Raw genomic sequence first — 12,876 nt, forward strand, 5'->3', positions numbered from 1 at the left:
CACCCTCACGCACTTCTCCCCAAGTATCTGACCCTGCCACCACCACAGTGCTATGGGCCCTTGGACGTGTCCTCTGTGTGCGGCAGTTTGAAATAAAGGTCCAGGGACAGGCTGTGCACTTGTGGCTTGACCGGTCCACCGCGACCCACAGGGCAAGCTGCCTGGTCCCCAGGTGCAGCTAACTACCGAGAGCAGCAGGTCGCACTTGGGCCTCGGCACCCACATGGGAGACGCTCCTGGGCAGCCCAACCGCTGCCACTGAGGCCATCTGGGGGGTGAGCCACCGGATCGGAAGCTCTCCCTAACTGAGCCTAAAAACAAGCGTCATTTTCTTAAAGGATTAAATTTAGTGACCAAAACGGCCAATGCTGCGCCGATCCAAAGCCAGAAGCTCTCCTCCAGGCCTCCCACGCGGGTGCAGGGTCCCAAGGCTTTGGGCCGTCCTCGACTGCTTTCCCAGGCCACAAGCAGGGAGCTCGATGGGAAGCCGGGATTAGAACTGCCGTCCACACGATACCGGCGCGTTCAAGGGGAGGACTTTAGGAACTAGGCTACAGCGCGGGGCAACACATTTCTGATTATTAAAACAAAACACAAAAACTGATGCTTAATGAAAACAGTGCCAGAGCGAGGACCACAGCTGACACGGGATGGCTTAAAAGCTCGTCTCCCGCACCCCCAGGGACCTCGCTCCGGGTCCGGCGGTCACCACCGCCGTCTCCCCAGCCGCCCACGGAACTCACCGGGACGACCGCATCCCGCGCCGGCCACGGCGGCCCATCGGCCCGGCCCGTCTCACCGGGCACACGGCTGACGCGGCCTCCGGGAGTCCGGCCCTGCTTGGGCGCACGGCGCTGGGCATCCCGCAAGCTCGGAGAGTGCGGCCCGGAAGCCGAGCGCTCAGGGAGCGGGGGCAGAGCTACAGACAACCTCCACAGCAGCAGCAGCGAAGCCGCGAAAAGGAGCGTCCGCACCCGGGCAGGGGCTTATATAGTGACGCCGCACCGCCGCGCCTTACGGCCGCCGCGCCTCTCGCAAAGCCGCTGGGAGCTGTAGTCCATTCGTGCTTTGCGAGTCAGCGCCCTTGGAGGATACTCCTTCCCCAGGTCACCCTTGCTGTCGGGGTTTGGGCTCCGAGTGGGCTGTTTAAATCCTTTGAGTCGGGAAAGCCTTTGTCAGTGCGTGATGCAGCAGCGGACAAGAGGACACCAGATGCAGCAGAGGGGCGGCCCCGGGAGCGCTTTGCCTGGGAGATGCCCTGTTGTGCGTACCGTCCATTAACATAAATCACCTCCCTGGATGCTGGCCAAATTCCCTCCGTGGTCTCATTCAGGTTTGCTAATAACCCTGTGTGAGAGTGTCGCTAGGCCAACCCATTTTACGGATTAGAAAACTGAGGATGAATCGCTGAGCCGAGGGCTAGGTGCAGACTAGATCCACCCTTATGGACAGTCTCTGTTCCATGCCTTGTTTGTCCACAACTCCAAGAGTAAAGTGTCCCAGCTGCTCCACTTCAGGCGCACGTACGTGGGCCTTGGCCACCCACCAGTGGGGGAAGACCAAGGTGAAGCTCCCAGGTTACAATTGGCTCAGCCCTGCTCAGGCCGCTTGGGGAATGAATCAGGATCAACAAGATGTCTCTGTGTCTCTCCCTCTTTAACTTTCAAATAAATAAGAATATATTGGGATTTATTTTTGGGGGCCCAGCGGCGTGGCCTAGCGACCAAAGTCCTCACCTTGAACGCAAGGATCCCATGTGGACGCTGGTTCTAATCCCGGCAGCTCCACTTCCCATCCAGCTCCCTGCTTGTGGCCTGGGAAAGCAGTCGAGGACGGCCCAAAGCTTTGGGACCCTGCACCCGCGTGGGAGACCCAGAAGAGGTTCCTGGTTCCCGGCTTCGAATTGGCACAGTAACGGCCCGTTGCGCTCACTTGGGGAGTGAATCATCGGACGGAAGATCTTCCTCTCTATCTCTCCCCCTCTCTGTATATCTGACTTTGTAATAAAAATAAATAAATCTTTAAAAAAAGATTTATTTTTTATTTCAAAGTTGAGACACACAGAGAGAGGTCTTATGTCTGCTGATTCTCAACAGTGTTCACAACAGCTAAAGCTGAGCAGATCCAAAGCCTGGAGCCAGGAGCTTCTTCCGGGTCTCCCATGTGGGTGTAGGGTCCCAAGGCTAACCTGGAGGAAGCTTCTGGCTCCTGGCTTTGGATCAGTTGTTTCAAGAGTAAACCATCAAATGGAATATCTTTCTTTTTTGTCTCTCCTTCTCTCTATAAATCTACCTTCCCAATAAACATAAATCTTCAAAAGAAACAAAAAGAAGAGGATCTCTGTCTCTCTACCTCTGTCTCTGAGACTCTGCCATTCAAATAAATAAATCTTTTAAAAAGATTTAATCTTTAATCTTTTAAAAATCTTTTTAAAAGATTTATTTATTTTTATTACAAAGTCAGATATACAGAGAGGAGGAGAGACAGAGAGGAAGATCTTCCATCTGATGATTCACTCCCCAAGTGGCTGCAATAGCTGGTGCTGCACTGATCTGAAACCAGGAGCCAGGAACTTCCTCCAGGTCTCCCACATGGGTGCAGGGTCTCAAGGCTTTAGGCCCATCCTCTACTGCTTTTCCAGGCCACAAGCAGGGAGCTGGATGGAAAGTGGAGCTGCCGGGATTATAACTAGTGCCCGTATGGGATCCCGGTACATTCAAGCTGAGATCTTTAGCTGCTAGGCCACCGTGCTGGGCCCAAATAAAAAAAATCTTTCACTCACAAATTGGTGACAGGCATTGTGTGGTGGTCCGGGTTAAGCCACCATTCGCGGTTCCTGGATCCCATTTCAGACCGTCCCTCTCCTTCCTAGATGGTTCCCTGCACACCCTGGGAGACCGCAGGGCTCAAGAGCTTGGACCCCCTGCCATCATGGAGTTCTGGGCTTCTGACTCCTGCACGGCCAGGCTGCTGCTGTGCAGGCATCTGAGCAGTGAGCCAACAGATGAAAGATGGCTCTTCTCCCTCTCCCGGTCACTTTGCCTTCCAAGTAAAGAAAATCAAGCATTAGGGGCTGGACTCAGAACCCATGGTCTGCCATGGAGCGCAAGTGCCAGAGCTAAGCCTCCTCAGAGGCTCAGACGGAGCAGTGGAGAGCATAACCAGGTGCACATGGAGGATATGGCAGTCTGTTGGATACCTGGCATCACAACAGAGAACAAATCAACTACCCCAGCCAAGAGTTGGCAGTGGATAACTGAGCAAATGGAGACTCTTAGATGGACTATGGCAATCAATGGATTCTTCAACGACTTCATCATGCCTGGAGTAGTGAGATTGGCAGCGATTCATAACTGTTGAACTATCAAAACCACTTAAGCAAAACCCTTGGAGCATGCCCACATCAGGGACCTGGGATGGGTGGGAGGCTGGGAGGGGCTTCTCCCTTTATCTCCCCTTTTGCCCCAGATACAGAAAAAAAAATGTGAAAATAATAGTGTTACCCACTTTCCTGTAGCCCTTGAACCTTTATGCCATAATTAACTATGTAAGGATTGTCAAAAATAAAGAAAAACTGGGGGGAAAAAAAAAACTTTGGCTTTTGACCATCCAAAAAAAAAGGGAAAAAAATCAAGCATTAAAAAATCTCTAATAACATCCCAGCGTAGTTAGAGTAGAAGCTGATGCTTCCATACCAGGCTTCGGGAACCACTTGTGCCTGCGCTCCCTCCCCTGTCCCTGTCTCCATCTGCCTCCTCCGGCAGGCTGACCTCCGCCCATCCTCTTCCCCTTGCTGTCCTACTTGCCTGGAGCTGTCCTTGCCCAGGAATCTGTAACAATTACACCACGCCCCCTGCTCCGTCCCTCCCTCGGCTTCCATGCACACTGTCATCTGTGGACCATTGTTTGTAAAGCCCAGATCTGCTGCTTTCCCAGGCCACAAGTAGGGACTGGATGGGAATGGGACTCGAACCTGCACTCATCAGGGATCCTGGTGCCGCTGAGCCATCACGCATGGCCCAAACTGCTTATCTATCCTTCTGCCAGGATCTCTGCTCCTAGCTGGGCTCTCCCTCTTCCTCTTCCTTCTGGTCTGAGTCCTGTCCCGAGGGAGGCCTGCTGCCCATCACCCTGCAGCCTGCCCCCTGGGCTCTCCCTTCTGGAAGTCCTACCCTTCATTTTCAGGCTGTCTTCTCTTTCCCACCAGGTCAGCATAGCAGGGCCTTCCTACTTTGTCCCCTGCTATGGCCTCAGGAACTAAAACTGAGTGGACACTCATCATCAGAAATGTTGCCAGGGCAGCCAGTTGGTACTATGGCCAGGGCATGGCTCCAAATACACACACGCCAGCCGGCCAGTGGAGAGAACCTGGGTTGGAATTCCAGCATCCTGCCCATGTATGCCCCAGGGAGCTGAACACAGCAGCATCCAGTAGTTGGTGTCATCTTCACATGTAGGAGACCACCAGCCCCAACTGTTGAGAGCATCTGGGGAGTGAGCCAGTGGAGGGCAGGACTCCTCGTATCTGTCTTTCAAGTAAAATAGGAGGAAAATTAAAAGCTTTAAAATGTCATTGGGACCGGAGCCATAGCCTAGTGGCCAAAGTCCTGCATGAACTGGGATGTCATATGGGCATGGTTTGTATTCTGGCTGCTCTACTTCCCTTCTAGCTCCCTGCTTGTGGTCTGGGAAAGCAGCAGAGGATGGCCCAAAGCCTTGGGACCCTGCACTCATATGTGACAGCAGGAAGTAGCTCCTGGCTTCTGGTTCCTGGCTTCGGATCAGTTCTGCTCTGGCTGTTGTGGCCATCTGGGGAGTGAACCAGCAGACGGAAGGTCTTTCTGTCCCTCCTCTCCTTAAATCTGATTTACCTTTCCAATGAAAATAAAGAAGCTTTTTTTTAAATTGGTGACAGAACGCAGATAGACTCTGAAGTAATTAACTCCTCTCCCTGTCCCCCCTTTCCCCCGTCTGCAACCTGAGGCTCTCACACGCACTGGGCACACATTTGAAATGTTCAGAGACAAGGGGCAGGGCTGGCAGTGTGGCTCAACAACTGCAACCCCCGCTGCACCCCAGCACCACTGTGCGCTCCAGCTGCTCTGCTCCCAGCTGGGCTTCCCACGTGCCTGAGACGGCAGGGCAGGGCAGCCCATGTACAAGGGCTGCTGTCACCTGTCTGGGAGACCCACCTGGCGCCTGGCTTTGGCCTGACCCAGCCTGGCCTGTTGCAAGCGATCTCTCTTTCCTCTTTTCTCTGTTGTTCTACCTTTCAAATAAACAAATCTGTAAACTAACAAAAAGATAAGGGCCAGGGACAAGGATGTGCCCTACCAGCCAGGCGTCCCTGGAGAACTGGCACAGCTCAATTAATGCGCCCAAGGCCTCAAGGGAAAAAGGCTGATGATCTCACGCTCAGGGGGTGCAGCCACAGGCTCCAGGCCACCAAGTGACTTCAGTGGTTGTCCTGTTTTTGCTGTGCCAATTGCCCATGTCCTGCCCATGCCCAGTGTCACCTCCAACCCTCCCAAGAGCCTGTTGACCAGACACCAGCTCCCCTGCAAAGCCTTCCCTGATTGCCCTACAGGACATTCTCTTGCCCAGCAGTTCCCCTTGAAATTTAGATTACTCAGGAGCAGCCTGTGACAGGGAGGTTAGAGTTCAGGGATTTAGGCGGGGGCATTTTGTCTTTAAATATTTTATTTCCAGGGCCCGGCGGCATGGCCTAGCGGCTAAAGTCCTCGCCTTGAAAGCCCCGGGATCCCATATGGGCGCCGGTTCTAATCCCGGCAGCTCCACTTCCCATCCAGCTCCCTGTTTGTGGCCTGGGAAAGCAGTCTAGGACGGCCCAGAGCACTGGGACCCTGCACCCGCGTGGGAGACCTGGAGGAAGAGGTTCCTGGTTCCCGGCATCGGATCGGCGCGCACCGGCCGTTGCGGCTCACTTGGGGAGTGAATCATCAGACGGAAGATCTTTCTCTCTGTCTCTCCTCCTCTCTGTATATCTGACTTTGTAATAAATAAATCTTTAAAAAATATATATTTTATTTCCAGCTACTTGAAAGGTAGATAGAGAGAAAGGAGGGCAAAGAGGCCTTCCACCTGCTGGTCACTCCCCAAATGCCTACAAGAGCCCTAGCTGGGTGAGTCTGAGGCCAGGAGCCAGGAACTCCACCCAGGTCTCCTCCCAACCCCCGGGGGGGGGGCACTTGAGTCTCCCTTGGCTTCTTCAGGGTGTGTTAGCAAGGAGCTGAGCTGAATGTGGGGTGCAGGCATCCTGGGCAGCAGCTCAACCCGCTGGTGCCACAGCACCTGCCCTGCGCTGGGGCATTCTTGTGATCAAAACTTGATTGAGACAAGACTATCAGAGGCGTGTACAGATCACACACAAACTCCCCGGAAGACAGGGAACTGCTCAGATCTCCCGCCTCGATGACAGCTCTCTGCTTCATGAGTCTCAGTGGGACTGGGAGCTGGCTTTGAGAGGGAACGGAGCCGGATCAGGAGCTGCCGCTGCCTGTTCCAGTGTATCTCCAACCCAGCCAGATGCGGCTAGCAACTCAGCTGACTGAAGAGGCACCAATTAGGATAGCTCAAAGAATAGGCATTATATAGCACCTGCCTAAAGGAGTGTGTGATCTGACGATGGACTCTGTGGCGACCCCATGTGGTTTCTGCCGAGCGTGCACATCTACCACCTGACTGTCCAGATGACTGCTTGATGAGATCCTCCCGTGCCCCTCCTGCAAGGAGCCTGAGGCTGCCGCCTTGCTTGCATCCTATGAGACTAACTGAGCCAGGGTTTCCCGTCTGACGTCTGACTTCAAGTGAACCATCAGTTTGGTGGTTTTGATCTTTCGTCGCTGAGCCCAAAGAGCCAGGGATTGGAAATTAAGATCATGCACAAAAGCTTCCTAAAAATTCCTGGATGGCTATACATGTTGGGGCAAAGTATGTGATACTTCAGAAACTAGGGGGGAGGGCCCGGCGGCGTGGCCTAGCAGCTAAAGTCCTCGCCTTGAAAGCCCCGGGATCTCATATGGGCACCGGTTCTAGTCCTGGCAGCTCTACTTCCCATCCAGCTCCCTGCTTGTGGCCTGGGAAAGCAGTCAAGGACGGCCCAATGCATTGGGACCCTGTACCTGCGTGGGAGGCCTGGTAGAAACTCCTGGCTCCTGGCTTCAGATCAGTTCAGCTCTGGCTGTTACGGCTGCTTTAGGCAGTGAACCCGTAGACAAAAGATCTTTCTCTCTGTCTCTCCTCTCTGTATATCTGACTTTGTAATAAAAATAAATAAATCTTTTTAAAAATAGGAAAAAATAGTGGTTATTTTTCCAAATGAATTAACGTTCCTCCTCGACCCCACTCAGATTCTTTTCTGAAATTGCTGGTATTTGGGTCAAGGTTTTATTAAAAGCTACATCTTATAACATTGGCACAAAAAAAAGTAGTTTTAAGCTTGTTTGCACAGTTCTTTTTCCATTGGAAATGGAATTTATTGTCTTAGGTCCTTTCAGGAGACTGACATGCTACCCACTATGCTAACAAGGCACTGCTTAAGTCCCTTCAAATAGTGTGTTATTATCGTTGGGGCTGGCTCTGTACTTGAAAATCAGTTTATTTGTAATCTATTATAAGTGCTATACTCTGTTTGCAGATAGGAAATGCAGAAATCAAAGTGAACTTCTAGCTTGTAAACAAACTAGGATGCACTGTCCCTTTTCTATTAAACTGAGTTAATGCTGTCAAGAAACCTATTCTAGTAAAATTGGGAAATAGATACAGATACACATATAGATAAAATTGGGATATATATATATATATAAAGACTTGATTGAGGGGGCCTGGTGCGATGGCTAAATACTCCTCTTGCATGCGCTGGGATCCCATATGGCTACCAGTTCATGTCCTGGCTGCTCAACTCCCCATCCAGCTCCCTGCCTGTGGCCTGGGAAAGCAGTTCAGGAGGCCCAAAGCCTTAGGGCCCTGCACCCACATGGGAGACCCGGAAGAAGCTCCTGATTCCCAGAGAGGGATGGATCTGGGTTGGATCTTTAAAGGAATGAAGATGCTGAGGTGCAGGTCGAATGTGGGGTGTCCCCAGGGGCAGACAAGGCACAGGTGACATGGGATTCCCCCAGGCAGAAGAGGCACATGTTAGATGTGGGTTTTCCTGGTCCCAGAGAGCACTGATGGTCCCAGATAGCACTGTGAGCTGCTGCAGATCCTAATGGCTCTCCCAGCTGCTTGAGAGGGGCCTGGGGCAGGGGCAGGCGCAGGAGCCTCAGGCCCTGGACCTGGCTGGGGTGGGAACCTTGGCCAGTAGCCCCAGGTCGCAGGCCACCCTTAGGTCCCTGCCCAGATCCTTTGTGGCAGCTAGGGAGGCCTGAGCAGGCCAGCCTCCCATTGTAATTCTCCAGCCACCCTTTCAGTTGGAGGTGAGGGGAGCGGGGGTGTGTTGAGGTCCTGGCACGCTGGTGGAAGCAGTGGCATTATAGCTCAGGAAGCCAGCAGCGGGGACGACAGCTCTCACCAATGACCTCTCAGCATGACAGGCTCTGGGAGCCAGCATGTCCCCTCCACCAGCTTGCATGGGACCACAATCTCCCAGGGAAGGGGATCTTTCACATGATCCTTAATGACGGACTAGGAAACTGACACTTGACAAACAGGAAGTGGAGCAGCTGGTCTCAGGCCTTTCTCCCAACTCCAAGAAGCGTGACCGCGTCGGGATGCTGTTTATAGGAACGCCAAAGGTCCCATCCCACTGGGCTGGTGTTGGCGCTGCTGCCAGCGCTGCTTTAACCCTTGCTCTCTTAGAGTCAACACTGGCATGAGCCTGGGGGGTGCTTCCTACTGGGGGACCTGGGACCTGGGGCCTTGTGGATGAGCCGGACGCCCCCCCAGTCCTTTTCCAGCTTGATGTCCCCTTGCTGCAGGGCCTGTTGGATGGCATTGACCAGGGTGTCAAAGGCCAGCTCCACATTGTGGTTGCTCTTGGCCGAGGTCTCCACGAAGCCCATGCCCAGGGAGGCGGCCAGCTCCTCTGCCTCCTGGGCGGAGATGCAGCGGGCACTCTGCAGGTCGCTCTTGTGGCCGATCAGCAGGAAGATGGCCTTGTCGGGGCCCTGAGTAGCCAGGACATCCTGGTGCCAGTCCCGGATGTGTTCAAAAGACTTCCTGTTTGTCACATCAAAGACCAGGAGGACACCCACCATGTTCCGGTAGAAGGACCTGGTGATGCACCTGCAGGGGCAGAGGGTCAGGTCTTCAAGCTTTGCAGCCCTTCATGTCTCCCGCCTCCTGTAGCCCATTCACACTGCCCTGCACTTGTCTGTCGGGGGCGTTTGAATCCCTCTGCAGACACGGGTGCACCCTGGGTGGTCTGAACCCCAGATTCTCAGCCCTCCTGAGGTCTCCAATCCTGGGGAGGCCCTGAGAGCCCACACCCTAGCTCTGTCTCTCCTCTCTGCCTGGAAAACTCCTACTTGTCCTTCAAGGCCAACACAGGCCATTCCTCCCACTCAGGCTTGAGAGCTGCTCAGCACCCAAGTCTTTGCCTGTTGTAGGGCAACCCGTGCCAGCTGGGCACAGCCTCCAGGGCTCTGGGGCTTGGCCCACCCCGCAACAGGGTCACATTTGCAAAAAGATCTGTGATTGATTGGGGCGGGCATTCTGGAGTAATGGTTTAAGCAGCCACCTGCAGTGCCTGCATTCCACATGGGCACTAATTTCAATCCTGGCAGCTCCGCTTCCCATCCAGCTCCCTGCTTGTGGCCTGGGAAGGCAGTGGAGGATGGCCCAGAGCCTTGGGACCCTACACCCACGTGGGAGACCCAGAGAAAGTTCCTGGCTCCTGGCTTCAAGCAACTTAGCTCTGGTCATTGCGGCTGTGTAGGAGTGAACTAAAAGAAGTTTTCTCTTTGTCTCCTTCTTTCTGTAAATCTTTCTAATAAAACTTTTTTTTTTTTAGAACAGAAGCTAATTTTGGAACAAAACCACTTGCAATGTGTGCATAGTTTTTCATAATCCACACTTTGCATGAACTTTTTGACAAAGACTCCTTGCACGGGAGGACTTGGAATTTTTTGGTACCAAGATAAGCTTATCTTTCAGTCCCATTTTCATGATTCACTTAAAATACCTTCCTATTTGTAGAAAGAAGGCTTCCTTGGCCCAGGCCAGGGAACCCGGACCTCTGGGGTCCCCGTGGCCAGCTAGAGGGGGGCTGTGCCTACGGCCCCTCCCCCGACTGGCAGTGCCACCCGCGCTCCCCGCCCGCCTGCCCGCACCTGAAGCGCTCGTGGCCCGCAGTGTCCCAGAGCTGCAGCTTCACGCGCGGCCCGGCCAGCAGCTGCAGCGCGCGGCGGTAGAAGTCGACGCCCACCGTGGGCTCGGGCTCGGCCTCGGGCTCGGGGGCGCCTGGCGCGCCCGCCACGTAGCGCCGCAGAAGCGACGTCTTGCCCACGGTCGCGTCCCCCAGCAGTGCGATCCGAAACTGGTAACGGCAGTCCTCGGCCTCCATGGCCGCGCCCGTCCCGCCGCCGGCCGCTGTCTGCCCGCCGGCTGCTTGCCCGGCCCCGCCCCTGGCCCCCAGCTGGCCTGCGCCGCCCTGCTCCCACACCAAGCCCAGGGTCACCGACCGGCTGGGCGGTGTAGCGTCTACCACACCTTTAGCACTGGGGTGGGGATGAGGGAAGAGGGCCCTGAGGGTATTGGGGGACCAACACGGTGCGGGGTGGTGGGGCGGGGAGAGACCTAAGCAAGTTCCTGCCTCAGCTTTCTCCTCCATGAAGTGGGAGTAATAATGAGCTTGATAAGGAGTTGAAACCCAGAAGTATAAGGAAGAGCACTAAGCAGCCAGCACCGGCTTAAGCCACTGATTTGACTAGAGCGCTGCATTCATTCATTTCATTCATTCATGGGAGGAGATTTGGTCTCCAGGGGCCCCTGCTGGTGTCAGAGCATTGGCGGTACCCTCCTCTTCCTCCCCATTCTGCCTATGGCCTGGAACCCCTTTCCTGGAGCTCCCTGCAGCCCTTGCCTCGGGCCCCAGCTCAATGTCCAGGTTCGCAGTGCACAGGTGCCCCAGGAGCCTCCAGTCAGTCCTTCTTGGGGCCGTGGCATGCAGCAGGGACTTTGCTCACAGCTTGACCCACGAGGCAGCACAGAGAGCTGCCAATCTGAGAGAGGGACAGGACACTCTCTTCCTTAGGTTTTGTGGGCCTCGGTCTGCCCATTCTAGAGCTGAGTAGACAAAGGCTCAGAGTGTCTTGCCCGAAGTCCCCTTTCATCTCTCCCTTGGTACTACAAGAGGCCCTCCAGCAGGGCAGGTTTCCTGAGCACTGGAACATTAGGACTGGGTTCTGCGGGGGTTGGGGGCTCAAGAGAGACAGGCCCACCTGCAGCCAAGACCCTCTGCGCCCTTTCTGGGCAGCCCTCGTGGGAATGACCCTGCCTCAGGCTGTCCCCCAGCAGCGTGTGGGTTTGCTGCATTACCCACCTTGTTGCTCCACAGCAATGGTCCCTCCCCCTGCAAGCAGGTGGCGATGGCTCCAGCATGGGTGACTTGGGTTCCTGCCACCCATGAGAGAGCTGGACGGAGCTCCTGGCTCCAGGCTTGGTCCAGCTCTGGCTGCTGTGGCCTTAGGGGAATGACCCAGTGCATGGAAACCTCAGCCTGCTGATTCTGCCATCACGCTCCCTGCCTTGCTCTGGCCAACGCGAGAAATTCTCTTCCATCTGTGTCCCATGGATGTGCGTGGTCCCTTCTCTCACCTCCAGGGCAGGGCCAGCTAGGCTGAGACCTCTGCTGTGTGTACGGCACCTGGATGCCAGTGCTGTCAGCCACCTGCCCAGTGGAGCTGGGCTCAGGTGGCAAGTCAGGGAAGACCTCTTGGAGGAGGTGATCTAAGGGACAGTGGGAACTGGGGGTTTGGGGGAGTGTCAGAGAAAGCGCTGTGCAGGGAGGCCTGACAGCTGGCGCTGCCCTAGAGGCCTCTGGTCAGCCCACGAGGGCAGTGCACTGTCAGCACTTCCCCCCTCTTCCTTCTCCCTGCTGAGGCCGGGGGTCATGCGTCTGCCCCCGCACCTGGCATGGCAGCCAGATGTCAGCTGACCTAGGCCTCAGGGTGACCTGAGGACAAGTTTTTTTTTCTCTTTTGCAAGCCAGGCTTCCTCTTGTGCTAAGGAGGGAAAGCAGGATATTTGGCCCCCACAGTCACCATTATGGTCACGGCAGCTGCCCAGGAGCCGAGCGGTGGCTGTTTAGATTCTGCACACTCGCATCAGCGCTCGGCTATAGTACCAAGTGCTGCCGACTGGCTGTGCGGATGTGGCCATATGCTATTCACACGTGGGCTTGGTAATCACCGGCCGCCTGGACACACCAGGACTTAGAGTGGTGTGGGGAAGGTACAATGCAGCTACATGCTAATGAGGAAGACTAACCCCAACCCAAATAGCGCTAATGCCTGGAGCCTCATATGCCCACATGGATGCCAGGGCCCAAGTAGTTGGACCATCTTCCACTGTTTTCCATTAGCAGGGAGCTGGATGGAAGTGAAGCACCTGGGTCTTGAACTGGTGCCTTTATGGGACAGCAGCCTTGCAGACAGCAGCTTTACCTACCATGCCACAGTGCTGGCCCCTGGAGTACTTGGGTTTACTGCTGGGGTCTCGCTCCTAACTCCTGTGAATCTGCACCTGGAGGTAGCAGGTGATGGCTGAGTACTTGGGTCCCTGCCCCTCAAGACCCCATACACCTGTGGCTGATGTGGCCATTTGGGGAGTGAACCAGAGGATGGAGGATCTCTTGAGGCTTCCTCTATAACTGCTTTTCAAATAAAAGTAAAAAAAATTTTTTTTTCAAAAAAT

At 54.8% G+C, this 12,876-nt stretch overlaps 1 protein-coding gene across 1 annotated transcript; it reads right to left on the minus strand.

Moving 5' to 3' along the window:
* Positions 1-8,195: 8,195 nt before the first annotated feature.
* Positions 8,196-10,552, minus strand: RAB42 (RAB42, member RAS oncogene family). The gene is made up of 2 exons (XM_004592174.2): positions 10,293-10,552; positions 8,196-9,246 (listed from the first exon to the last, which is right to left on the minus strand). Exons 1-2 carry the CDS (start codon positions 10,523-10,525, stop codon positions 8,823-8,825), a joined length of 657 nt encoding a protein of 218 aa, XP_004592231.2. The 5' UTR covers positions 10,526-10,552; the 3' UTR covers positions 8,196-8,822.
* Positions 10,553-12,876: the final 2,324 nt, after the last annotated feature.

Source organism: Ochotona princeps, chromosome 2, assembly GCF_030435755.1.
Source record: "Ochotona princeps isolate mOchPri1 chromosome 2, mOchPri1.hap1, whole genome shotgun sequence".
NCBI lineage: Eukaryota > Metazoa > Chordata > Mammalia > Lagomorpha > Ochotonidae > Ochotona > Ochotona princeps.

Excerpts from the sequence above, each read along its gene's own strand:
- RAB42 (XM_004592174.2), bottom strand. The coding sequence starts at position 10,525 with ATGGAGGCCGAGGACTGCCGTTACCAGTTTCGGATCGCACTGCTGGGG. Across the intron at positions 9,247-10,292 it reads GCGGGCCACGAGCGCTTCAG|GTGCATCACCAGGTCCTTCT; the intron begins GTGCGGGCAGGC and ends CTGCCCCTGCAG.